General features: G+C 44.0%; 1 protein-coding gene across 3 annotated transcripts in view; it reads right to left on the bottom strand.

Annotated features, from left to right (window-relative positions):
• EEF1AKMT2 (EEF1A lysine methyltransferase 2) overlaps window positions 1-26715 on the bottom strand; it is a 73102-nt gene that overhangs the window by 25177 nt on the left and 21210 nt on the right. For 2 of the 3 annotated variants that reach the window (XM_082853991.1, XM_082853992.1), the window contains one exon: window positions 24419-24509. In XM_082853991.1, coding sequence (XP_082710117.1) covers window positions 24419-24509 — 91 coding nt within the window. Of the gene's footprint in view, window positions 1-24336; window positions 24510-26715 lie in introns of those variants that run through there. The other variant, XM_082853993.1, reaches the window with a different exon arrangement.

Raw genomic sequence — 26715 nt, 5'->3', positions numbered from 1 at the left:
GTTCTGTCACATCCGCCAAGAGCAGAGGCAGTCCAGGCGCCTTGGTCACCTCCCTCACACAGCCCCTCGGTCGCCAAGCTTCATGATGTCCGGGAAGAGGGTCTGTGTCAAGGCCACCCAAGGCCAGACACCTTGGTGGGTCCTCTGGGGAGAGCTCTCTAAAGAGCTCCCAACCAGCTGAACCAGCCTCTGAGGGCACCTGCCCAGAACCTAGCGAATAATAGTCTTCGCACCCCTGTTCAAAAGGCTCTCCCGCAAAGCTGCCCAAAGTACAGCAGCAATCTCTCGGGCCAAGACTGTCCACCCCGCTCACCCCATAGGATGCCAGGCTGGGGCTGACAAGGGGTGACACTTAGAAGACACGGGGAGTGGAGATCTACGCCCACCAAGGAGGGGATGGCCTTTCCCTCCATCATCCCAGTCAAGGACTCGTTTCAAAAGCTTTCATGGAGGGGCTTCCCTGGTGGCGCAGCGGTTGAGCGTCCGCCTGCCGATGCAGGGGACACGGGTTCGTGCCCCGGTCCGGGAAGATCCCACATGCCGCGGAGTGGCTGGTCCCGTGAGCCATGGCCGCTGAGCCTGCGCGTCCGGAGCCTGTGCTCTGCAACAGGAGAGGCCACAGCGGTGAGAGGCCCGAGTACCGCAAAAAAAAAAAAAAAAAAAAAAAAAAAGTTTTCATGGAGCTTAGATGAGCTCTTGCTCCTGGAGAAACTGCCACCACGTTCAGGTGGCAGGGGGATCCAGAGACAGCATAATCAGACCCCAGTAGTCGGTGAAAGGTGGCCAGGCTGGGGGCAAGGGCCACAGCTGCGACCACGCAACCTGCACCAAGAGGATGCGGGCCACAGCTGTGAAAGGAAGCTCACCAACTTAAAAGAAGCATCAAGATGAAAGAAAGACATCAGCTGCGGAGAGTCTAAAAAGAATCTCAAGGTAAATGGGCCTCCCACTCTCAGTCCAGATAGGTGTGCAGCCACTGAGGTTTCCAAAGAACCCATTCACAGAAGTTGGTGAGAGCAGAGCCAAGATTCCAGGGCCGCATCATGACACTTGCATTTAAATCTTCTATGTTTAGGACCAAATTAAATCACTTTTGGTAAACAGAGATTTTGTTTCCTAAAGAGAAAGCTTAAAAGATTTCACTCACCTTAACTCTTGTTAAGAGACACAATGCAAACTGAATTGTAACATGTACTCTCAACCCTTCTTCCCCCCAAAATCCCATCTGCGAACAGAGAATGTGGGTGAAGAAAGGCTCTACCTGGCCTTATCCAGCCAAGCCCAGCTTCGAGTTAAGTTCCCTCTGCTCCGTCCCTCATCCTGTCACCCACTGGGGCCACGGGCTGCACACCAACATTCGCGGGGCTCCAAGTGTTCCCAGCAGCCACGGCCTCACTTAGTGCCCGCAACCCACGGGCTGGGTGCTGTCGGCACGGCCATACTCCAGAGGAGGGAAGCCAGGTGGGAGAGGCAGTCAACGGCCTAAGAGCAGACAGAGGGCAGACCTGGGATTCGAACCTAGGCACTGATGCCACAGCTGAATGCTGCCCTCGCAGTAAGCGACACAGACCAGGGTTTCACCTCCTCTCCGCCCAGAGTTCCCCCGTGCATGTTCTTCTCTTGCTGACACGCAGCCCGCCCTGGACCGCCTGGCAGAACTTCTGCCCACCCAGTCCAGCTCCCGTCCCACCGGCGGCACCGCACCTTCGCCAGGGGCTTCTCGGACAGGCTCTCACCCAATCCTCCCGAAACCACTGGGAGGCAAGGCCAGCAAGATGAGAAACCTGAGGCCGCGAGGGTCACAGAGCAAACTGGGTCCAGCAAGTGAGCAGTCGTGTGCCCGCTGCTTTCCCCCTGGGGAATCCCACTGTCTGACTGCTCCGGGGCCTTCGGGGGAGGGGGACTCCCAGGACCACGCCACAGAGGGGGGCCCCTGCATTCCACACCCCGTCTGGAGTCTCAGAACCACAGACACCCCCGGCCCCCTCTCCTCACCCAGAGCGCAGAGGCGGCTGGCTGCCGAGGACGGTGTCCTTCCACCTCCGAACATGCAGAGGCTGCTCGCAGGCGGCACATGGAACGTCCCTCCACTCCCAGGCCCCCGGCCAACATGAAGGCCAGAGCAAGGGGAATTCCAGGCACGGCGGAGGCCTCTCCCAACTGGGCTGTGTCCATCAGGGCACTTCAGCCAGAGGGCAGCTGGGAAGGAGGGTGGCCTCCGTGGGGTGAGCAACCTCCTCCCGCAACGCCCTGCTCCCACTGCCAGGACACAGGGGGCTCCGGACAGACACTGCTCCCTGGGTCCCCTCAGGCCCCCCCAAGCAGGCTCTGCCACGTGGCCACCCCAGCCCCTCCTGGAAGTGGCAGCGTGGTCCCCGGTCCGTAATCGCCGGGGACCACCCCCTGGATGATGCCCCCTGCTCATGGCAGGAAGCGCACCTCCACTGGCCCGGGGCAGCCGCTGGACCAAGAGGGAGCGTACGGAGGCCCGCCACAAAGAGCTAAAATGCCACTGTCCCGCCCACCAGAGGCGAGGAATTTCTCTGAGCAGCGGCATTTTCAGCAAGAGGCGGAGCGAGTTCCTCAGCCATGGGCTCGTGCTGAGGATTCAATGAACTAATGAAGTAAAGTGGCCAGCTCGGCGAGGGACACCCAGCAGGTGCCCAATCAGTGTCTGCTAAATGAATGCAGGAAGAACAATCCCCCTCCTCCCCACCTCATTAGGCCCAAACCCAACTCCGAGCGGAGGAGAAAGAGCCCTTATTTACCCACCACCACCAATGCGCAGAAGAGCAGATGGACAAACCTTTGCCAAGGCGACCAAAAAGGCCTTTTCATCAAGCTCAAGGTTTCAACACTTCCCAACAGGACTCAGTTTCCCCGGCTGCAAGTTTCACGAGGCTACACGTTCAGTAACTGAAGGGATGCCTGCTGCACACGCATCAGGGGAGGAAGTGAAAAATGGGATGGACTGTCAAAGTCAACCAAGAGCTTCGGAGGGCATGTTTCACTAGGCTGAAGACCTCTGGACAGTGACCATGCTGCCTGTGGGTCTGCTACAGTGTGCTGTCCTGCAAGAATGTGTCCCGGGACTTCCCTGGTGGCGCAGCGGTTAAGAGCCCGCCTGCCAAGGCAGGGGACACGGGTTTGAGCCCTGGTCCGGGAGGATCCCACAAGCCGCAGAGCAACTAGGCCCATGCACCACAGCTACTGAGCCTGCGCTCTAGAGCCCACGAGCCACAACTACGGAGCCCATGTGCCACAACTACTGAAGCCCACGCATCTAGAGCCCGTGCTCCGCAACTAGAGAGGCCACCGCAATGAGAAGCCTGCACACCTCAATGAAGAGTGGCCCCCGCTCGCCACAACTAGAGAAAAAGCCTGTGTGCAGCAACCAACACCCAACGCAGCCAAAAATGAATAAATTAAAAAAAAAAAAAAAAAAGAATGTGTCCCAGAGTCTCGCAGGAGAGAATGCAGCACTTGAGCAGGGCACCCAGGAGACGCAGGTTCTGGTCCCTCTGTGCCCTGGCCCACATGACCTTGGGAAAGTCACCTCATCTCTCGGTGTGGGATTTCCCTTCTGTAATCTTACATTCTGTAATCTTACATTCTGTAAAAGCAGGCCACAGTAGCTCCTGCTCTCCCAGCCCCTGGTCATCCTAAAATAATTCTATGAAACGTAATCCCAAGCATGTAGAAGGACAGGTTCCCAGCAGTCAGGTACAGCCAGGTGGCTGACAGCATGACACTCACTGCAAACCAGGGTGAAACGGACCAACGGCTTACTGAGAATCACCAAGATACACCCTGAACCCAAAGTGCATCTTCCCACCCCTGAGCTCCAGAGGGATACTATGTGCCAAACCTCCAGAAGGAACAAGAAGCTGAAAAGACTAGCAGGATGGTGGGGATGCACGGCCTGCATGAGAACTACCCTGAGACAACAGATTGAATAAAACCTGCCCTCTTCGTTCCAGAAAGGAGGTGGCTCAGAGGGGCTGTACCGAATCCTGTGTGGGGAAGCGCACCCAACGCCTGGCCCAGCAGAAACAGGAGCTACCTGGATGATGTCTGCAGAGGCACTTGGCCCAGGGATGGGTACCTTTCAGATTCTCCTTCACTGAGACATGGCAGCAGCGGAAAATTCCAATAGGTTTATTCCACTCCTGAACAGGAAGGTCCCTAATCCCTGCTAAGGGAAGAGAGGTATACGTGGGGTCAATTCCAGCCCTCGTTCCTCAGTCTTAGATGCACAACAGAATCAACTCAGAAGCTTTAAAAGTACCAACACTGAGTCCCATCCCTTCGCTCCAAGATTCTGATGTAATTGGTCCTGGATGCTGTCTGGGCATCCAGATTTTTTTTTTTAAACTTCCCCAGGTGATTCTAGTATGCAGCCAAGGTGGAGGAACACTGCTGTAAAGTCTAGAAACTTGGTGACAGGGGCTCCCAGCCCTCTCCCACGAACTCTCTAGGAGCAGAAAGGCCGGCAGACCCAGCCAGGTAGCCCCTGCTGGAGATGTGGGGATACCTACCCCACCGCCACACACAAACCACGACCAACCTGCACGAGCCATCTGTCTGAGACAGCATGCAGGGCCTCTGCCCAGCCCTGGCTGGGGCATACCAAGTGCCCACACGCTGGAGGACGTACAGTTGTGTTCAGTTATTTGATGACTTTAGGCATGTACACAAAATGTGATATCGTACAAACCTGAGGTGGCAAGGACCACCAAATGATTTACTATGAGACATCTAACTTACAAATGCAAAAAAAAAAAAAAAAGCTGGAAACCCTTTTAACAATCTCTTTGAATGGAAAATGGGATCTGCATAAATGTGATGCTTCTAGTGGGCTGTCAGATTTATTTCCCATTTCCCCCAGAAGGTCACTGGGCATATATTATTTTCTTATGAACCTGTCTTTTGTGAGGATGAAGCAAAACATTTCAGTCTTCCCAACTGAGGCACTGTCTTTGGTCCTATGGTAGATACAGAATCCAATTACTCCTTCAAAGAAAACAAAAAAAGGCTGTAGGAAACAGGAGCAAGGAAAAAAGGCAGTTAAAATTTCTGAGTTTCCCTGTGGTGTTAACAAGACTAAACAAAATTTATGCTTCGAGATAAAACAGAACCCAGTGCCTCTGTCTTATGAACACACCAACCCATAGCACAGTGTATGGAGAGCAAGCAGGCTCTGAAGCCAGACAGACCGGAATAGAGCTACCAGATGCTCAGCCTTCCCGCTGTGTGGCCCTGGGCCAGTTACTTGGCCTCTCTGAGCCTCAGTTTCTTCAGCTGTAACTGCAGGACTTCTTTGAGAATTAGAGACAGTGTATACAAAGCCCCTGGCCAAGGGTGACCCTTCAACAACCAGTGGGCACTGCTATTATTCTTTGAATAATCCACACCCACTTCAGCTAAATCCTGCTGCACCCAACTTTTTACAGGCCTGGATCTTGGGAACCACACTATATCACTACAGGAGGAGAATCTGTTTCTTTGTTTCAAGGGAGAGCGAGAACGGCCAGGAGTTGGCCTGCTCCTGCATTCTGGGGTCAAATGGGCTGTTTACCGACATGATTTGCTTTCGCCTCCTGAGATGGGCCCAGTGGAAGAAGTCCCTCCAGGGACTACAGATACCTAAGGGGAGCTGCTGTTTCCGTGATATTCCTGCACAGTCTGGCCAGGCTGCCCCCATCCCCCCTGCAAAAGGCAGCTTCCCATGCAGCCCCCGCAGCAGGAGAGGAGAACTGTAAAGAAGCAGGGTGCCTGTCACACTTCTCCGTAACCCCTGACGTGATGTGAAATTCTACAAGGTAGACCCTTTGAAATGCAAAATCTTCCCGAGTCCTTCAAATGTGTTTTTATTTTCTTGGGTTCCTAAAGGCTGCTTTCAGACCCACCCATCAGCATTTCCCCCTCTCAATCAACCCACACTTAACAAAAAAAGGAACAAGAAGAAGATGAGGAAAAAGCAGGAGGAGGAGAAGGCAGCTGCAGCAAAGACGTCTCTGTTTTCTGAAAACGCTCAAGTATCTCCAGTCACTGCAAGGGGGAAAAAAAAAAAAACTTGTCCTCTGCTCCAGCCTCCCTGTATCCCTCCTCCAAGACACCCTGAAGCCAAGTTTCCTCTGGAAGATTTCCTCCCATCCTAACCAGCACAGCACTAACTGCTGCTTCTCAGGATCTCAGAGAACTTTCTTAAGACAAGAATCCAGATGCCTCCTGACCAGAAGTTCGGGAGGGTTAAGACCGGCACCACCAAAACCACAACCCGCAATTTTCGAAGCCCAAACCTTGATCCAAAACTGTGTGCACAGGAGGTTTGGATTAAACATCAAAGAAGAAGTTACCTTAAAACAAAGTTGTTTGGCAAAGAAAATTACTTCACCATAAGAAGAACCCTAGGGAATGGTAAATAGCTTTTGAATATAGACTTTTCAGTGGCAAGGTCATTAATCATGTTAATGTAAACTGCGCTAAAACAAAAATTTTCTAAGCCAGTCTCCAGGGCACATCAGCATATCTAAGCCTCTAGGTTTGTTTCCAGAGTTCACATCCCGGCACGCAATGAAACTGTTGTTAATGGGGTCAGCTATTACAGTGCAGTCCCCGACCTTGGGCCATAATAAAGGTGACTCAGTCCTGTAGAAAGAACCCTTCTAAAGTTAGGCAGGAAACAAACACAAATTAATCAGAGAAGGAGAGTCAATGATTTCAGAAAGTTTATCCATTGGGCAAGTTTAAACAGCAACTCTCCCTGGATGATCACACATTTCAGAAAAGAGTTGAGGGAGACCAGTCAACATTCCTTACGGCACCCAAGTACCTCAGCCAGGCCCTGTTTTGTAGGGTGGAGGGCAGGACAGCAGCTGGACAAGGCGAGGAGAGTGGAGCCCAGCAGAGTTAAGCTGTGCTGAGCCCCACCAGACCCAGCCATGTGCTTCATGTTGGCAACAAACCGGTTCTTTCAAGAGAGGAAGAGTCTGACAAAAAGGACAGCTGCAGCGAGAAGCTGAAAGGCAAAAACTTCGAAAAAGCTCTGGGTTTGGGATTCTCCCTCCCCTCAAGTCAAAAAAAAAAAAAAATCACCTTTGGGGTTTACAAGGGCTAGTTAATCTATTAAAGTGTCTCCCTTGCTGGATCAATTAAAGAGAGCCCCTCCACATCTGGTTTCCACCTAAAACCGAAACTTGTATTATCAGCATATTACATAACAAATTATGCCTGCAGGTTTCTTTTATTACACATCAGAGAGGTGTGTGTAGTGGCGGTAATGATGGGGGTTGTGCTGATCTGAGTATCTGCTTATTTCAGTCTTTTTTTTTTTTAGGGCAAGAGCAAAGTTTTCCACACAGTGTGCAATCCAAAAAAGTCACACTGACTGGGTGAAACATCAACTGAACAATCCAACAGTGTGTCCGGGGCTCAGTCTTGAGGGCCTACTGCATCAAGCAGTGGCTCAGAAGGGTGTGCTTCCTCAAAGAGCAACGCAAAGGTATACCAAATTGCTCCGAAGCGTCCTCTGCTGCCAGCTCCCAGATTCTACACAAGGCTCCCTCCTCTCCAGCCTCCTGCAGGGGAGGAGAGCTGGCTGGCCTTTCCTGAGCTTCGATCATGGGTCAGGCGCCTGCTCCCTGAACCCACTTAAAGGACACCCAGCCCACTAGGCTCCTACAGAACCAGGGAGATGGAGAGGCCAGGCAATGGTGAAGGAATCAGCAAGGGAATAAAGGCTAAAAGGAGTGGTGGGAAAGAACCTAAGAAATAACAACAGGGCTTCCGATAAAATGTCAGTTAAGTGTTGCCACCATGATTACAAGAAGGTATCTTAAAGCTCTTCTTCCTCAAAAAACTTTATGAACTTCCAAAATGCTACTACACGCAGCATACCCTAAGTTCAAAACAGAAGGGAGAAACTGACTAAAAATATCATCAATCAAAACAGTGGAATGCTCTATTTGTCCTGCCGGCCTTAGAACATTCAAGTCCATTTCTGTAGCAACTATACTGCTAGCTTTTATTTAAAACTTGTCTTCGATGTTAAAACAATTGCACAGCAATAATCACCTCAGGGGAAAAGAAGTCCTTGGGCAAATTATCTGAACTGGTCTTAAAACCGCCTTGTTCTCTGGAGGGGCATTTGGGAGAAAGAAACAGACCTGCCACAGGCCTCTCCTTCATTTTCTGGCCTGGAACAGCATCCCGGGAGGTGAATCAGCAGGCTCCTAGGTCTGTACCATGGCTGGCAGCATCCAGACCCTTGCCAAGTACAGACACAACGTCAAGGGCTACCAATCCTGAACTTAAGACCCAAACCTTCTCCCACTAACGTGGGCCTATCAACTGGGACAAGAGGCTGTTTTCTGTTTATCTAGTTGTCCATAGCTAAGGAAAAAGGGAGGAAAAGAAAACAAAAAAAAAAACCACACTACAGATCTGCAATTCAGTATCAAAACTGTAACTGAGACAAGTTACTGTTAAGTGGATAAATTAAAATGAAACCAAAACCTGGCGAAGTCAGGAACAGTGAGTTTCACCCAGTCTACTAACTCCATTCCTTTCCAAGTCCTCAAACCTGATGGCATATTTTAACCCAGAGTCCAGGATCTGGAGAAAGAAGGGATCCCCTTCCAGCCGGTGGGAACTGCTGGGAACACATATGCTAGTATGTCATTTGGAAGTCTGCTAATATGTTGTAAGCAGCACAAGACGCTTGCCTGGCTTCCCAGGCCAATAAACAATGCCATTCCAACTCCTGCAGCAGTCAATAGAAAACAGTCCCTTGTCTCCACCATGCAACAATTCAACAAACATTTGTTCCTGTTGAACAACCGTCAGCCTGGCTCCATCTGCACCCGCTCCGGCAAGACGAGCGTGGCGGAGGCGGCATCGGCACAAATGCCCTGCCCAGGTCCGGGGCCCGGAATGCAGCCCACCGCGGGGGCCACTTGCCCAACACCACCGAGTCCGGATGCTGTAACGAATGGAAGACTCAGAGTGTGGCCTATAGGAGGCAGAATCCCATTCATCAAATGCCGCAAAGAGCTGTTCTTTGTTCACCATCGTACGAAGTACAGTACGTGTTAATGAACCCGGGCGGTCAGATGGAGGCAGCCTGGCTTCAGGGGGCGTCCGGGGGCGAGGGACGCGAGCAAACCGGCTCTCGAGACTCGCTGGTGCTCCGCCGCCTTGTCCTGAGCCACGAGCATTGTTCCCCAAGTCTGCAGGCGGGGGTAGGGAACCGGGGGGTGCCGGAGAAGGCATTTCGGGCAATGCAAACCGAGGGCCCTCCCCGGGACTCTGGGCATCCTCCCCTTCTTCGTCCCCGCCCCACCAAGAGAAAGCCCGAGCGGCGAAGACGACTCCCACGGGCTTGGAAATCAAGGACTGGCAAAAATGTGACTCGACCAGTGTGCCCGTGCCGGACGGCCCTTCTCGCCATGTGCAAAAGCCACTCCGGCACGGCCCCCCTGCACCCCCCCCAGCCCCCATTCCGCAAGTCCCCGCCGCGGCGACCCCGGAGGCTTCCCCTGCCCGGGACAGAACGCCCTCTCACCCCCTACGTGACCTCCCCGGCCGGTCCAGCCGCCGGGGAGCCCGCCGCTGCGTGCCCGCATCCCGGGGTGGCGGACGCAAACTTCCGCGAACAAAAGAGTTGTCTGCAAACGATGCGGGAACTCCGGGGTGAGCCGGGACGCCCGGGTCCCGGGGCTCGGCGCCTTCGCCGCTGCCGCAGCCAGGGCTCAAGTTGAGACGTGGAGAGGAGGACACCCCCGGGCGCAGCAGTCCCCGCGCCCGCCCCGGGAAGCGCAGACTTTTCCGCAGGGGCCGGGCTGGCTCGTTCCCCTGGCTGCGCTCTGACAAGTCTCACGCATGCACCAGCGGCGACACTCAGCGCCCCGAGAAACCACCCGACCCAACGCGAAACAAGGCGGACAAAAAGGAAATCAGCAACATAAAAATAAAAAAGGTCAAGGCCAGCACACACGCGAGCCGGGCTCCCTACAGCCGGCGGCTGGGGCGCACACGGCAGGGACCTCCGCTCGGGACCGGCCCCCCGGTCGCCAACGCCGCCGCCCGGTCCGGGGTCGCTTACTGTGCGCGGCGGGACGCTCCGAGAGCGGACCCCGCGCCGTTGCCGCCGGCGCTCGCCAAGTCGTCCAGGCTGCCCGCGGCTCGTCCGCCGCGCGCACGCTCTTCTGCCGGCGCCGAGCGCTTTGTACCGAGCGGCTCCCAGGGAGGAGGAAATCGACTTGTCACTTCCTGAACTGTTTGCAACTCGTCCCTTTAACCGGCCCCGGCCAGGCCGCCCGCGCCCGCCGCCGCCGCGGGGCAGCCCGACCGCGGCTGCGTGTCGCTGGGTCCGGCGCTCTGCGGGCGGCGTCGCGGGCCCGGGCGCTCAGCGCGGCGGCGTGCAGGAGCCGGGCAGCGTGCGGCGGCGGGCGAGTGTGCAGTGCGCGCAGCCGCCGGTGGGCGGGGAGTGGGGGGGGTCGCGGCGCGCCGCCGGCGGGGCTAAAGGGCGTCCTGCGAGCCGAGCCGCGCGCCGCTCGCCGAGCTCGCGCCTGCAAGGCCCCGGAACGCGGGAAGTGGCCCCGGCCCCCGGCCGCACCGCCGCCACCACCACTGCTGCCCGGGCCCCGAGCCAGAGACCCCGGGGCCGTCTCCCCCCGCCCCCCGCACGAGCCGGGATAAAAACCCCGGGCCGCGTGGACTTAAGACGTCCAGCTTCCGGGTTGTTGGGTTTTTGAGGTTTTAAGGAAACGATTTCAGGGCGTGCTGGGCGGTAGGGGAGGGGGGACCGTGTTAGTGTTGTCACACTTTCGGAAAATAAATCGCTACTTTCCTAATTCGGGGTGCTGATCGAAATAAAGGAAAGTGTACTTCAGAAGCCACATCCAAAATACATGCAACCGGTGAAGGAAGGATTTGTGGTTGCTAAGCAGAAGCAGAGCATGTTTAGTTCTGTAACTTAGGATGTTGACTTAAGTTCAGGAATGTAACCCTGATAGAATAAGCAGAGTATTTTCATTGTGCTGCTCACCTGGGGGAGGGGGATTGTTTTCCTTGTGAAGTGAAGCCCTAGATTTCCCATTACTCCTTCCTACTGGTGTATGTTATTTTATTAACCATGTATCCAAAAAGAGATTTTTTTAAAGAGAAGGTTTTTGAAAAGAACTCCCTTTGCCTGTTTTGTGTTCTCCTTTGCCAAAAAAACAAAACACCTCATTACTTTACATGGATTGTGTCTGCGCCATCTGAATGGTTCTATTCATAAATCAGGAAACTTTTTCTGCTGCTTCTAGGAACATTTAATTGGTTTTAATCCAATGTTTCAATCCCAGTATCAAACATAAATGAACAATTAACTTCTTGAGCTTGTGTACACTTGGGAAACTATTATATTTCATGGCTATTGCTAAAATATTTCAGTTTCTCATCACGCTGGACCCATTCTTTTTCAGAAAACCACGAGCTAACATCTCCTTTCACACTAACTACAGCTAACTCTAGAGATTTCTACTGTAGGATGGACAACAAACAGAAGAAGGATGTGAGTATTCATTCAAGTAGATGATGTGGGGTATGATCAATTCATCCTAAGAAAGCCAAAGTGAGCTAATATGCAGAATAGTAAGGTACTGCTATCTTTATCCATAAACACTGCTTTAACAAAAATGTATCAAGGGCCAATTCTGAAAGGAGCAAGAACCAAGTCTTCCTAGATTGAACAAAGCAAGGCATAAGGGATCATTTGAGAATGCTGCTACACTGCCCTAATGCCATCTTATCACAGCGTCACCTCAGCCTTCGAGAGCTTTAAGGATATAGTTTAATTTACTTTTTATTAGGAGGCCTAGAGTGACTCCTGCTGGTAAGCATTCAGTTTATTCCTGCAATTACTAGTTCATCAGGTCAACTTAAAAAACAAAATTCAGGGGTCCCAAACCTGGAAACAATTATTGCAACCATTATTCTTGCTGCTTTCAGGATGATTTTAGTCTCACAAAACTCCAAGGACTGTGGTTATGGCAAGGTCCTTTGCTGTACCGCCTCCTTTCTAACCTAAAGCAGCCTGTTTTTCTGGTTCTGAGGCTTTCTTAAAAGTGTAGAGAATTAAACTATCTGCTTCAAGAGTTCTGCTACTAACCAATGAATAGCTATTTCTCATATACTTAATTTGAATGTCCAAAGACTAAAAATATACATTAAGGCCTGTGCCACTAACCTTCCATACTATAGGCCTTCCCACATCATGTAATAAAGTCCTATAGATATAACACACACCACTTTTTACGGCTATACTACATAGTTCTTTATTATAAAAAATCCTACCCAAATGTTTGTATATTAGAGTTGCTCAATTCAAAAGAGTAAATACAAACTCAGTCAAACTCTGGACTTAAAACTATGTAAACTGCAGTCGGAGGAAGGGTGGGGGGCTAAGCTGTCTACCTTTGTTCAGTCCTCAAAGGTCAAAACCAAATCAAAACCAGATTTAGAGCACAACCAGACACCAATATGCAAATTCATAGGCCAATTTAGGAATAAATCCATAAATAATCCAAAAATGATCACCTGTAACTTTTCCATTATCATCAACCAACACTAACCTGGTTAAGCCATAGAACAGCCTAGGGATTACATACAATCTCACTCCAAGACCAATATAGGGATCCTAGGGAGAAAGCACGGCGATACTGGCTCTTCTGGCTCCCGGCTCCCCGCAAAGCAGAACTACCAAAAGAAGGAATGCCTGTCTGTATGGTATGTGTGATATGTCCACTCAACACTGCCTGGGAGATACAAGCTGAGTAGCATTCTATGCTAGACGGTTCCCCCATTCCAAGTTTAAAGCTCTTAAGCAACAGGAGGCAATAAGAGTGTATGTTATTAAGAAAGGGTGTAACCAACTATAACTTGTATCAGCAAGCTAATAAAAGTATTCACCTAAGCACATTTGTGCAGAGGAGGGTAAAGATTGGGTTTTGACATGCACTAAGAAATGTCCTTGGTAGTTAGTGGGTGTTTTATTTTTGTGCCTTCAGAACCAGATAAATATGATGTTCAAACACCAAGGAGCTGAGCTTTGAAGTCTGAGCAAGTACCAGTCAGTATTGCTCAGTTTCTCCCATCAAATTTATCTGTACCTATGATTGTAAAAAGAGCTCACCACTAAAAAATGATAAACTGGTTTGTCTCTGAGAATAACATTCTTTTTAGACTAACAACGTGAGTGAAACAGACACCGAACGTGTTATACATTGGACCCAACAGCAGTATGCAGATGCATGTGCATTAACCCCTTTATTCAGCTTCCAAAAGCCACTGCCTCTTTGTCACAACTGCTGTATTAAAAGCCAGTCATTCACATTTCACACTGTCCTTTCTACATATGAAAAGATCTTTTTTAAAGGAGAACCTTTTAAAATTGCTTATAATAGATGATGGGAAGATAGACATCACGAAGTTCACCTGAAACATTTTCAAAGGGATTGGCTACTGCAAACAAGTTAGCGAAATACACTTCTTTTAAAACTATGTAAACTTTTTGGTTATTGATGGAAGCCAAAAATCTGAACCTACTATGGGGGCAATTTTCTTATGCAGCTTATTCAGAAAAATAAGTTCTATAATTGTTCCCACACCTATGATCCAGCTACAACTAACAGCCCTACCTACATAAGCATGTTATGACACACTAGTCCTTCTGTTCTTTCCTTTCTATTCTTTTTGTCTTTTGTTCTGAAACCTTTCCACTAATGAAAATGAGTTACAGCCCAGGCTGGAATCTCATATAGATATAGATATATAGATATAGATCTATAAATCTATCTCCTATATCTATATATACACACCTTTTTAAAGAGGTACTTTGGTTCTTGAAGACAGTTATTTTTTGATTCAAGAGATAAATAAAATGAATTTATTTTCATTGAAAAATAAGCACAGCAGTGAATTTAATGATACCAATCTAACTCCTTTGATACAAAATGAGAGTTGAAAGCAGCTTGAAGGGGAATGCCTATTGAAATCAGCGCATGTGAATCTGCACAGCTTTGTAACCGAACGTCTAGCACCATTGAGGTAAGAAGCATGCCAGCTGGGACGGCATTGTGCACCACAAAGTCTGGGTTGTAAGCCTAAGTCCTGAGCACAAACCCTGGTTTCCAAGTTGGCAGGTGCTGAAAACACAGCAAATGTCACGCTTGCAACTCACTGGATGGAAGAGCTCTGAGTAAAGTAAGCTAAAAAGAACAGAGCAACAGTTAAAACTTATTTCAATTTGATATTATTTTTTCTTTGCAAAGTTAATAGTAGCTATTAGTGTTATGTGCTAAAAGAAAACTCAAGCATGAAAAAAGAGACACTGAAAAGTTTATGCATGGGAAATAAGCAAAAATAAATATAACAAAGTAAATCTACATTCAAAGTTACTGACATATGTAAAACTTCCCAAACCTATTTTTACTATTTTAATACTAAGATTCAAAACCAGAATCAATTCCTGGCCTTTCCCTGATCTATTTATGATCTTAGCTGATCTAACTAGTATCACTATAGCATGGTTAGTCACCTATAATCTAGTTTGCCTCAGTTACTCCACCAAAAACACAGCTAAAAACAAGTCACAGCATTTTCATACTGCTATACATTGAATTTAATATAGAAAATATTTCAACAGCACACTCAGACTAAATGTTTATGTTATCATCTTCAAATGATTTTTTTTCTCATATATTCTTTTTTTTTTTGGCTGCGTTGGGTCTTTGTTGCTGCATGCAGGCTTTCTCTAGTTGCGGCGAGCGGGAGCTACTCTTCATTGCAGTGCATAGGCTTCTTATCGCGGTGGCTTCTCTTGTTGCGGAGCACGGGCTCTAGGCGCGTGGGCTTCAGTAGTTGTGGCACGTGGGCTCAGTAGTTGTGGCTCGCGGGCTCTAGAGCTCAGGCTCAGTAGTTGTGGCGCCCGGGCTTAGTTGCTCCGCAGTATGTGGGATCTTCCCGGACCAGGGATCAAACCCGTGTCCCCTGCACTGGCAGGCGGATTCTTAACCACTGCGCCATCAGGGAAGTCCCTTCTCATATATTCTTTAGTGGAATTCAGATTTAGTATTTGAGATATTAACCCCAAAATTTAACTTTATTTTTCTATCAACTACCTGCCATATAAGTCACTGCCTCAAGAAAAATCTATTTTTAACTCATCCCTAGTGATACGCTCAAAGCTACCGCTATCCTGCCTATTACCCAGAAAAATGAAAATGAGTGAATTTCATTTTCAGTAGGTAAGAGGAAACTGAAAGATACAGCTTGTGATTTCATAGAGTTTAAATACCCAATCTGAAGACTGAATCCTTTGGATTTAAAATATCAAGAAAAAAAATTAGTCCCTGGCTCCATTGGTAGAATATCCCTGGGAGCAGTATGAAAAGCACATTTGCCCCACATTTTACATTAGCCTGTGAATTTCTTCACTCTTCTCGTCACTTTGTCAATCTTCTATATTAACCGAAAGCAAAGATATTTTGTTTTATCATACCCATTACTGTTTTTAAGAAGGACCAGCCTTGCCTATTTTGTCCTAGCATAACCTGCAGCTGACTTGAAACAGAAAAGAATTGATATGAATGAGAAGCTGGCATGCTATTTTAAATATCACTTTACATCTTTTAATTTTCACCTAGAAACAAAACAAGAAACACCTTGATCAAAACCAAGTTATTCAGGGACTTTCCTGGTGGTCCAGTGGTTAAGAATCCGCCTTCCAATGCAGGGGACGTGGGTTCGAATCCTGGTCGGGGAACTAAGACCCCATATGCCATGGGGCTGCGGGGCAACTAAGCCTGTGCGCCGCAAGTAGACAGCCCGTGCACTGCAACTCCTGAGCCCGCACGCTCTGGATCCCACATGCCACAACTACAGAGAAGCCCGTGCACCAAAACGAAAGATCCCGCTTGCCTCGGTGAAGATCCCATGTGCTGCAACTAAGACCTGACACACCCAAATAAATAAATTTTTTAAAAAAACAAGTTATTCACCCCTTGTAATGTTAAACTAGCTAATTAAAGGTAGCGAAGCTTTGGGCTTCCCTGGTGGCGCAGTGGTTAAGAATCCACCTGCCAATGCAGGGGACACGGGTTTGATCCCTGGTCTGCGAAGATCCCACATGCCGCGAAGAAACCAAGCCTCTGCGCCACAACTACTGAGCCTGAGCTCTAGAGCCCGTGAGCCACAACTACTGAGCTCACATGCCACAACTACTGAAGCCTGCGCGCCTAGAGCCCGTGCTCTGCAACGAGAGAAGCCACTGCAATGAGGAGCCTGCGCACCGCAATGAAGAGTAGCCCCCACTCACTGCAACTAGAGAAAGCCTGTGCACAGCAACAAAGACCCAATGCAGCCAAAAATAAATAAATAAATTTATTAAAAATATAATAATAAAGTAGCGAAGCTTTGATTATGTTCTATCCTTATGACGTACATCATATCGTATTGACCTCATCTCTGTAGAACTTTTTTTAAATGGTTCAAAGATTTAAACTCTTTGAGGTTAACTAGAGAAAGTGACACTGCTCTGGCCAGCATTTCTATAGTAATAGTAAGCACTCTAAGCATTGAGATATTCATTTAACCACCAATAAAAAGGTTAAATAAATAAACAAATCTGAAAACCAAGTGTCTTCTACACTAGCATAAACAACTGATTCACTGTACTTTACATACTATACTGTCAGTTCCAACATAAACCAAGGTCAAATCAGATAAACTACTTAAAGTATTGCCCAACATCAAACTTTAAAATGCCACTGTGAATGGTACTGTTAACTCAACTTACAGCAAGGAAAACAAACGTGACTCACTGATCAAAGAAATCAAATCTAGATGATGCAAGGTGGAAATCAATGATAAAATCTTAGCCCGCAGCTTCCTAAATGCATAGTAAAAAACCCAAACCCAACTCAACAACTCAGTGAACCTGAGGCATGGTCATTTGGGGGATCTGTTCTCAGGTCCCTTGTTAGTTGTCACTGGAAACAATGCCTTGGTGTTCAGACCTAAGAAGGAAGGTGCACCCTATCCTTGACCATTTGTTTTCAATTCAAATGCATCCACATTAACATTTTCCCCATCATACCTACATTTATTACTAAATAACTACCTCTAAAACAGATAATGATCTTAAACCTGAAGGGTATTCTTAGAGTCTGCTGAAACACATCATAAAGGACATTTCTTGAAAATCCAGAATTAGGATATCTAGCCTTCATTCCTTAACTAAATAAAAAGGTGCTTTCAGCATCAGCCCTATCTAGAGACTAAAGAAACAGCAGCTATACAGTATGATTTCTTAAGACATTCTGAAAGGCCCACCTATTCCAAACCTTCCCTCTTACTTATCTACCACTCATTTGCCTCTCTTCACTCATCTAATCACTCCTGAAATACAAATGCCTTACAATGGGACTGAATACATTAACTCAGTGGCACTGAGGGTTAAAATCCTGAACAATTCAATATATTGGCTCTGATGGGAAGGTTTCCTTGGAGAAAAGAATATTTATTTGGCACTGGTGTGCGCTAAGAATCATGCTAAGATGATTTACATTTATTTTTCTCATTTAATATTCACAACCCTATTCTGTAGAGTCTACACAACTGCTTCTCTCTCCACTATATCAAACTGCTTCAAAGAAATGGACTAAAGGGAAACCAACTTGAAATAAGTATCTACTATACATTAGGCACTTTGCCAGCGCATTTAAAATATTGATACTTCATTTTCATTGAGGGGGTAAGCAATTTTAGGACAGACTGACAGTAGCCCAAAGAGGTAGAAGGCATAAGAAGGAAAGACCCATGTACTACACTCTGTATAGCATGAGAAGGTAGAAATCTCAAAGCCATGGGCCTTTCAAGTGGTAAATAAGGTCATCTGTGAGTGCGTAGTGGTAGTGTGTGTGTCTGGGGTAGGGAAGAATCAAATTAGGGAGATTCTTCAGGTTATCATAATTTTATATAAAATTAAGGTGGGACTAAAAAATTAGATGTAAATTTCTGAGTTTCTCAGATAAAACAACTCTGTGGTCAAACGAATACAAACTGAATTATCAAACATATATCAGAGGCAATCAATACTCAAATCTAAAGTTTACCAATGAATGCACAAAGACATTTTTAGACTGAAAAACAATCATGTGATTGCTTCAAATGTTTTATTATGTGTACACATATCTTTTCATATACATGAATAGATAGTTTGGTTTAAAAGAATCAGAAAGTGACCTAACAATTGATATTTAACTAATGGAGTATTTAAACGCCCCATGTATAGTGGAAATCTATTTTGTGAGCTTTCTCTAAACCTCAGATCAATTTCAGCTGTTATTATGGACTGAATGTGCCCCCTAGAAATTTATGTTGAAGCCCTAGCACCCAAAGAAATAGTATTTAGAGATACGGCCTTTGGGAAGTAATTAGGGTTAGATGAAGTCATGAGGGTGGGGTCCTCATGATGGGATTAGTGCCCTAATTAGAGACACGAGGGAGTTTGCTCACTCTCTCCTCACAAGCACGCACAAAGAGAACATGTGAACATATAGGGAGATGGCATCCATCTGCCTACAAGCCAAGAGAAGAGACCTCAGAATGAAACCTACCTCATCAGCACCTTGAACTTGGAATTCCCAGTCTTCAGACAATGAAAAATGAATTTCTGTTTGAGCCACCGAGCCAATGGCAGCCCAAGCTGACTAACACGGGGGTAGAAAAGAACTTTAAATATCACCTACTGAACACCCTTGTTTCACAGAGAGAAAAACTGAAGCCCAGAAAAGGAAAGTGACTTGCCTAGGTTCCAATCATTTTTTTCTCCAAAGTTTAATATTTTAAAAAAATCACTTCTCTCTGATATTTATTCTATTAACATTTTAAAGATAAATTATCTGGTATTATAAAATGAACCAAAATAAATTTCAAGTTCAGAAAATAATCTGATACTGCACTTGTTGCAAATTAAGTCATTATTCAACTGCACTTAACAAAATGATCTCTCAATTCTGGCTATGTAATGTCTTTATCATATAAAGATTCCACGAGGAAATCTTAGCTCACTAAAATGAACAAACTTTTGGAAAGGTGAGGCTTATTTCATAGTGAGGTTCAGTATATGGAATATATTATGGAAGTATATTCCAGAGGGAATAAACAGCTCTGACTTGCTTATGGCTGATTCTCAAAAATCAACAAATATTATTCTCATTCAAGACATAGCATAAAAGCAGTTTCACTGAATCACAAAGGTTCTATTTATAAACCACACAACATGTAGTTTTCACTCACAATTTCAGGCCTTTCTTCCAAAACTTGCAAACAGCTCTTTAATTCAGCCCAGTATGTTTTATTAAATACCATATTATGATTTTCCCCATTCAGACTCCAACTAGACTTCTTGTTAAGGACATGGAAGGAAAACCTAATTAGTGCTGCTCCAGTGCATCTAAATTTATTTCACCACGAAAATCAACAGAGTAGGGGCTAGATGCTGTCACAGAAAGGCAGACGGATATGGAATGTAAACTGCTCTTTCCTCTACTCTTCCCCTCTCCCACCCCACCCCTCCAAGTTCCATGGCTGGAAATCATCCTAACATTTTTTTAGCCAGGATGTACTAAAATTAGATGGGAACAAAGGACTGACATTTTCATATTAGAGGAGGGGTTAGGAGAAAAATGCGAACTGGCAGCACCCACTCTCTTCTGCATTTAGCCTCTTCATCCTGACTACTCCCTCATCTTTGAAGCAGCAAGGAAGGCAATAGCAAGGGAACTACAACTATTCCAATAGCACTTCTATTCTGCTGTGATCACATAATGATAAACTGCTTCATCTGTAACTATGTTAATGAAGAGTGATAAGTACACTTCATGGTCCCCTTATTCAGAGTATTTCATTATTTCTTTCTAAGCTCCTCAGATAAAATCCAGAACATGCTAATTGCTGGCTCATGTGTAAATTTTTAGGTATTTGGGAAAACAAGTATGTTAGATTCGCTTTTCTTATAAAGCTTCTGGATAGCATGCACAATAAAGCTCACTCACTAACACACCATTTCCTGATGCAGTAATAACAATACACATTTAAAAATATAATATAGAAGAATTTATCATTTCTTCATGAAGGGTCACTTAAAAATGAAAAAAGTAGATTTGTTTTTTTATATCTTCCTCCAATAAACTAGGCAAGTAATTTGCAAATACTTTAAGGCACAATTATCTCTTGGTTGTAAGTCTTTCTTACAATGGTATCAGCATGACAAAAGTGCATTCTGCCAGCCTCTACATCCCAGTTTTTGAAGTTCTGCTCCATAAAAGCAGGATACTGATACATTCATGTCTTGAGAATTATTCCTATCTTTTTAATTTGGTTTCCCTGGGCCTAAACCACAGGTCCGTACAGTGACAGCTCAAAATGCTGAGCTGTTAGAGAAGCCCTTTTAATGATTAGTCTAATGCACTGTGTTGTAAAGATTTTTAAAACTCAGTAAGTACCGACTCAAGCTCTCTTTTTTCTTCTGGTTACTGGAGCCCATCTTGACATCTAAGCTGGAAATGAATGATCTTTCAACAACACTCCAGGGATTTTGCTAAGGTCATATTCAATCATTCATTAGGCTTCTTACCCCTTGCTTTTCAGAGTTCCATTGTAGAGCTGGTTTTATTCAGAATTTATGTAGCCCGTGGGCTTGGGTATTTGTCTGCTTAATGTTGAGTTTCATTTCTATGCCACTAACATAGGAATCCATCAATTGACCAAAGAATTTCAAACTATTCTTTTACTTTTCTAACAAATTGCATGGTATGTATGAAGAATAAATTAGCATTAATTTTCTTACATTAACTGTTAATAAAACATGCTCATGCGCTCCCCCTTCTTTAAGGACATCTCTGTTTTCTGCCTAGCTAAGAGAAATGACAGGGTTTCCTAATTTTTTTCCCACTATGCAATTGTCCTTCAACCTACCACGCTCCTCATCTCCCACAGTCAAACTCTAGGTCATAGGCAGCCTCCTTCCAGTGAAGTGTACTAGACAAGACTCCTTTCAGACCCCATCAACACCCGCCCCCCTGACACACACAAACACAATGAACTAAAGAGGTTACTACAGCGAACACAAGACATTTGGTCTCTTGCTCTCAAAGCAGAAGGCTGTCTCTGGAGCACATACATTCTAGCTCACAGTGTAAAAAATAGGAAATCAAACCCAGGTCTCCCCACAGTGGCAGAATGCTGATCTGGAAAGCAACTAATTTTTCACATTTACATATATTTTCATTATAGGCTACCAGACGCACACACACACACATACAAATATATAAAATAAAATTATTTAAGACAACATAAATCAAAGTCTATTCACATAGGCAGGGATACTCTATTTCTTTGCATATCAATTTAAGAAAAATTATTTCAAAGCCATATAAAACTTAATAACTCATATAGGTACTTTAAGGTTTCTATTATACTCTAGATGAATGTGAATGAAGGTCAACATATAGTAATACATTACAGTATCATGGAAATTTAAAAATAAATAATAAGTGAGTTGAAACACATTATTCATACCAAAAATAAAAATCTTTCATATATGTTTACCTCCCTTCCTCCCCCAAAATAGCCAGAAAATTGCACACATAATCACAGATGAAGAAAGGCAAACTCGTTGCTACTACAAAGGGAAAAAATCATTCAAGGACAGTTTGTACTTATTGTAAAATGGCTTTAGTCAAGCTGCCAAGAGTAGTGTCAGGTTTGATTCTCAAATACATAAATGCCAGTCCCAAAAAGCAACTCGAACTTGTGCACCTGGCTTGAAACAAAATGTTCCGAAAACTTTCTATTTGTTAATTGGTGTAACGCACCCATTCAGGCCTCCAATCCCTTTGGACTTGCACACACACTTCCTATACACACAGAAGTGGCCTGTTATGCAGCAATAACATCATCATGAAAAGCAACAATTCTGTGCAGGCTCCACAGAGAAGTCTCGTTTGCATTTCAAACAAGTTTCCTCAAAATAAGGGTGTCTTTTGATGTAATAAAATTACAATTCCAACTTCTTATCCAAATAAAACAGCATTCACTACATAACTTACTGCTCCCTTTTATAATTGCATAATTTCTTTCACAGTTACCCACATATTCATATGACCTAACAAAACTAAGTTTAATAATAATGTATTTATGACTTGTTTCAGTAACTTGGGGACATTAACTGGCCTGGGTTTTAAAGTGTGATATTACTTGAAAATACTAATAATTTATTGTTAGCATTTTTGGACCTTCCATTTGTCCTGATTTCAATCTCTGAGAGGCTGATTTCCAGCAGGATTAAACTGATAAGAAGAGATGACAACTCCCTGTTCCTAACTGTATCAACAGCTCCATGATTCCCCCCCAAACGTCCTACATTTTTGCAAGTGGAACACACATACCCCCCCACAATAGTGACTCACGGAGCTTTTCAACAAAGGCCCCCTCCAAGCTCTCAGTGAATCCAACCCAATGTCTCAATCTGGTTGCACAGAAGGCCTATTTTGTTCCATCGATGCTTTAAAATAGCATATACCTAACAACTCAGAATTCTAAAAAAGTACTTATATACTATTACATATTTAAAATCAAGAAATATTAATGTGAAAAACAACAAAGACAAAATCTCAATAAATTATAAAACACTGATTCTATGGTTTAAGATCCCATGTCTAGTTTATAAAATCAACACAATTTTACACGTTTAAATCACAGATATTTTAAAGTAATTTCTCACTTTTTACATGTTAAAAATTAAAGCTTTTCCAAAAATGTTATTTGTGTTGAAAGTTTATGTAAATGTCTTCAGTTATCTTGTGCAAGGCAGACAGTAATCTTAATGGTTGATTAATGTTGATCTAAATCAAACCACCCTTCTCCTCCCCCTGTCCCCCCACCCCTCCCCGTAACAAAAATGAAAAGAAAAGGTTGTAATGCTAGACTTGCTCAGTACTAGGATAACATTTGCCAAACAAAAATTCTGTTTGTTTTGTAAGCCAACAAGCCCCCAAAGCTGAAAATCATAAAAATTATTATCACTTTTTAAAAACTCATATTGTGACTCCAATATTAAACTATTAGCCCAAATACAAAATGGCACTAAGGATTAATAAAACTTTCTCTTCAAAAACGTTCATAAATAAACTGTTCCTCTTGCTTATCAGCCCCTAACTAGAACACCTTTGTCCCTGTATCCCTGAGGGTGTATATATATAAACCTTACACCACCTCTCACAGAGGAATGACACAGTTCAGTTCTTGATGACATAAGTCTTTTAAGACAAGTAGGGAAATGGTGAAAAGTAATGAAGGATGACTCACTATTCTCACAGTCCACTGATCAACAGTCACTAACAGGGAGGTGCAGATCTCCTAAAAATAACTGCCCAACTTCTCTAACAGAATTTTCGATGTACGAGTCCTAGTTCCCCAACTGAACTGTAAATGCCATAAAGGCAGAGACTTAGACCTGGGAGGCAAATACGCTAGAGGAAGAGAACAAGTTTTATAATCAGACCCAGAGAAGAATCCTGGCTCTATCCTGTACTAGCTATCTGATATGTAGAAACAAGAATAAGTAATACATGCCTCGAGAAGATATTGAGGGAATTCAACGACTTAGGAAGATAATACAACTTAACCTAGTGCCAGCATATAACAGTATCTCTTAGTTGCCTTTCCTTCTACTATTTATCCCTCACAGTGTGTAGAAGATCATCAGCCACAAAATACAAGCTCAATAAATATTTCTTGATCAACTGATACATTTATCTGATTTTGTTTAATTATACACGTAAGGGCTGGGGGATTTTCTCAGGTATTAAATAATTTTTTTAAAAAACCACTATTCAACTCAAAATATCATACTTACTATGTTTTATAATAGTCTAATAAAACATTAAGAAAGTCGTTTGGCTTATTATTCTGGCCCTGGAATAGCTTGGTCATATCCTCATAAATAGCTATATTCAATTCACCTTTACCAAGGCACAAAAATCAAGAATACATACTATCTGTAAATCCATTTACTGCTTTAAAGTTTTTAACTGTTTAGCAGTTACAGGAAATTTTTTTAAATCAGAAAGAAAAATATTTACATCTCAAATACAAAAGAAAAATTTTAATTATTCTTGGTTGATCTCTAAAACCGAACTACTTCCATGCTCATGATTTTTTTTACCAACCCATTTTATGTATTCAACATGTGTATCCTGTGTACTTACTAAACATTTATTTGCACTTGCATTTTCTGTATCAGGTTTACTTTGATGTAGAGCTTCTTTAAAAAAGCTAACTGAATTTGTCCAATGAAAAGTCTCACGTTTTTTGGAAAACCAATGCTGCTACACTGTTTCCAGATCTGCCTCCAAAGCTGAACCTGGGTGTCCGCAGCTCTTCAAAAAGTTCAAATCCTGCCAGACAGAAGCAAAATACTTTTATTAGGGACTGAATCCCACAGTTAAGGGATATTTGTATTAACAATGTACTTGTCAACCTTTTACAAAATTACGTGATTCCAAACTCTAAATTGTGACTAAATTTCACTTTATGATCTTCTATCCTATATACTATAGGTGTATATGTGTATACACCCAAAAACATTTTGAAATGAACAAGTAACAGACAAAATCAAACCGGAAAAAAGACACTTTCCATCCATCCTGTTTATCATCCCTGTTTATCATCCCTTCAACTCTGCATCTCCAGTGGCCTCCTTTACCATCTAGTTGTAGGAAGCAGATTACCATGTGTTGAGGTCTTACCATGTATCCGGCACTGTTTTGAGTGCTTTATATGCAGTAAGTCAATTAATCCAAATCAGATATATAAAAGCACTTAATACAGAGAAGATAAGTAACATGGAAATAAAAATGAAAAAGTCCTGGAGACGGATGGTGGCAATGGTTGCACAACAGTAAGAATGTACTTAATGCCACAGAACTATAAACTTAAAAATGGCTAAATAGTAAATTTTATGTTATATATATTTTACCACAATAAAAAAAGAGTTTGTAACCAAAGATCAAGACCCAAACTGAACTGAACTTGGGAAGGTAAGGAAGTAGTAAATTTCAAAGCAGCACAGGGTGATTTCTTTTTTTTTTTTTTAACTTAACATGTATTCAAAAGTCCTGGGTTCAAGTCCCAGCTCTACCACTTACTAGGTGAAAGGTTACTAGATTAAGGTCAATTTACCTTAACCAGAATCCTCAATTTCTATGCAAGGAGGTTACAGGTATCACTGCCCCTATCTAACTTACAGTGATTTTGTGAAGATTAAAATAAGAATATGTGGTGTTCTCCTAGCCTATAAAACAAAATGGAAATTTAATGTTTTATTATTCTGTTTTCAAAAAATAAGACGAATAAGGGTGGAAGGTTGGTTAACTCTTAGTTAACCATGGTTTTCTCTCAGTGATGCAACTATCAGTTTGGGAGAATTCTTTTTCTTTTGGGGGAGAAGGTGTCTGCATTTTCTAAGTTTCCATGTCTTGAGCTAAAGCTCAAATAACACTTGTAAACAGAAAAAAATGCTTCAATGGATCAACTGGTTTTTTTATACTTTGCTTCATAATTCATATTCTTAATCAAGCTTCACCAAATCTTAACAAATAACTAAATATTAACATACTCATTAAAAACTGATCATAAGAAAACTTTTCCAAAGAAGGCCAGGACTTTTAAGTAATACGATACATTTTAATGCTAAAAAATGGAGCCACTGTGATGGGTACACACCCATATTTGTTTTCTGAAATTTTACATATGCTTAAAATATTTCGTAATAAAAATTCTCAAGAGAAAATGGAGCTGTCTGGGTGAATTTTCTAGGACTAATCTTTTAACTCCCTGGACTAACCCTACAGAATTTAAGTTTTATATTTCAGTAGATAATACATCAAAATGGTGATGTATTATCAACAATACAAAGTGGTTGTACACCAGAGATAGATAACAAATTTTAATTATTTTAATCTATATGCTTATGTGTTGGGGTTACTGATATTTTAAAAATTTTTTCATAATGAATCTGATTACTTTTTCAGTAAGATAGGTTTGTGGGTTTTTTTTAATTCACTAGTTGTAAGAAAGTCAAGTTCCTTGGACATCAAATTAGAATATCCTAGTGTCTGCCAAATGATTAAGTAATCCTCACCAAAACAAACGGCAACACAAAATATTTATATAAATAAGGCTACAAAAGAAAAATTCATTTCAATAGCTTTATGAACATTTACATTTCAAATTAGGAAAGAAGCAAAGAACCTTAAAAAAATTAGTGAAGCAATCTTTATTCTATGCAAAAGGGACCATGGAAGTCAATCTTAAAAGCTAGTGACAAGGCCCTTGGCAGTGATGCATGGCAGTGTGTTCTGTTAGTGTCCTGTATCTATCTAACTCCAAAAAACATTTTCTAAGAGAAGCATGCCTAGAAAAATATCTTCAATTGTATATAATTATTTCTTTAACATTTCCTGTTGTAACATTTCACTTATTTAAATTCTGCATTAAGCTCTAAAACTGAACAGAAGTTAAAGAATTTATTCAGTAGTTCTCAGACACAGACACATTTTTAATCACTCTTTACAAGGCTAAAGTCTGTTCCTCATTATGAAA

The sequence above is a fragment of the Leucopleurus acutus genome (assembly GCF_964270905.1).
Source record: "Leucopleurus acutus genome assembly, chromosome: 14".
Taxonomy (NCBI): Eukaryota; Metazoa; Chordata; class Mammalia; order Artiodactyla; family Delphinidae; genus Leucopleurus; species Leucopleurus acutus.
The sequence above is the reverse complement of the archived record's forward strand: the minus strand, read 5'-3'. Positions and strand labels throughout refer to the sequence as shown.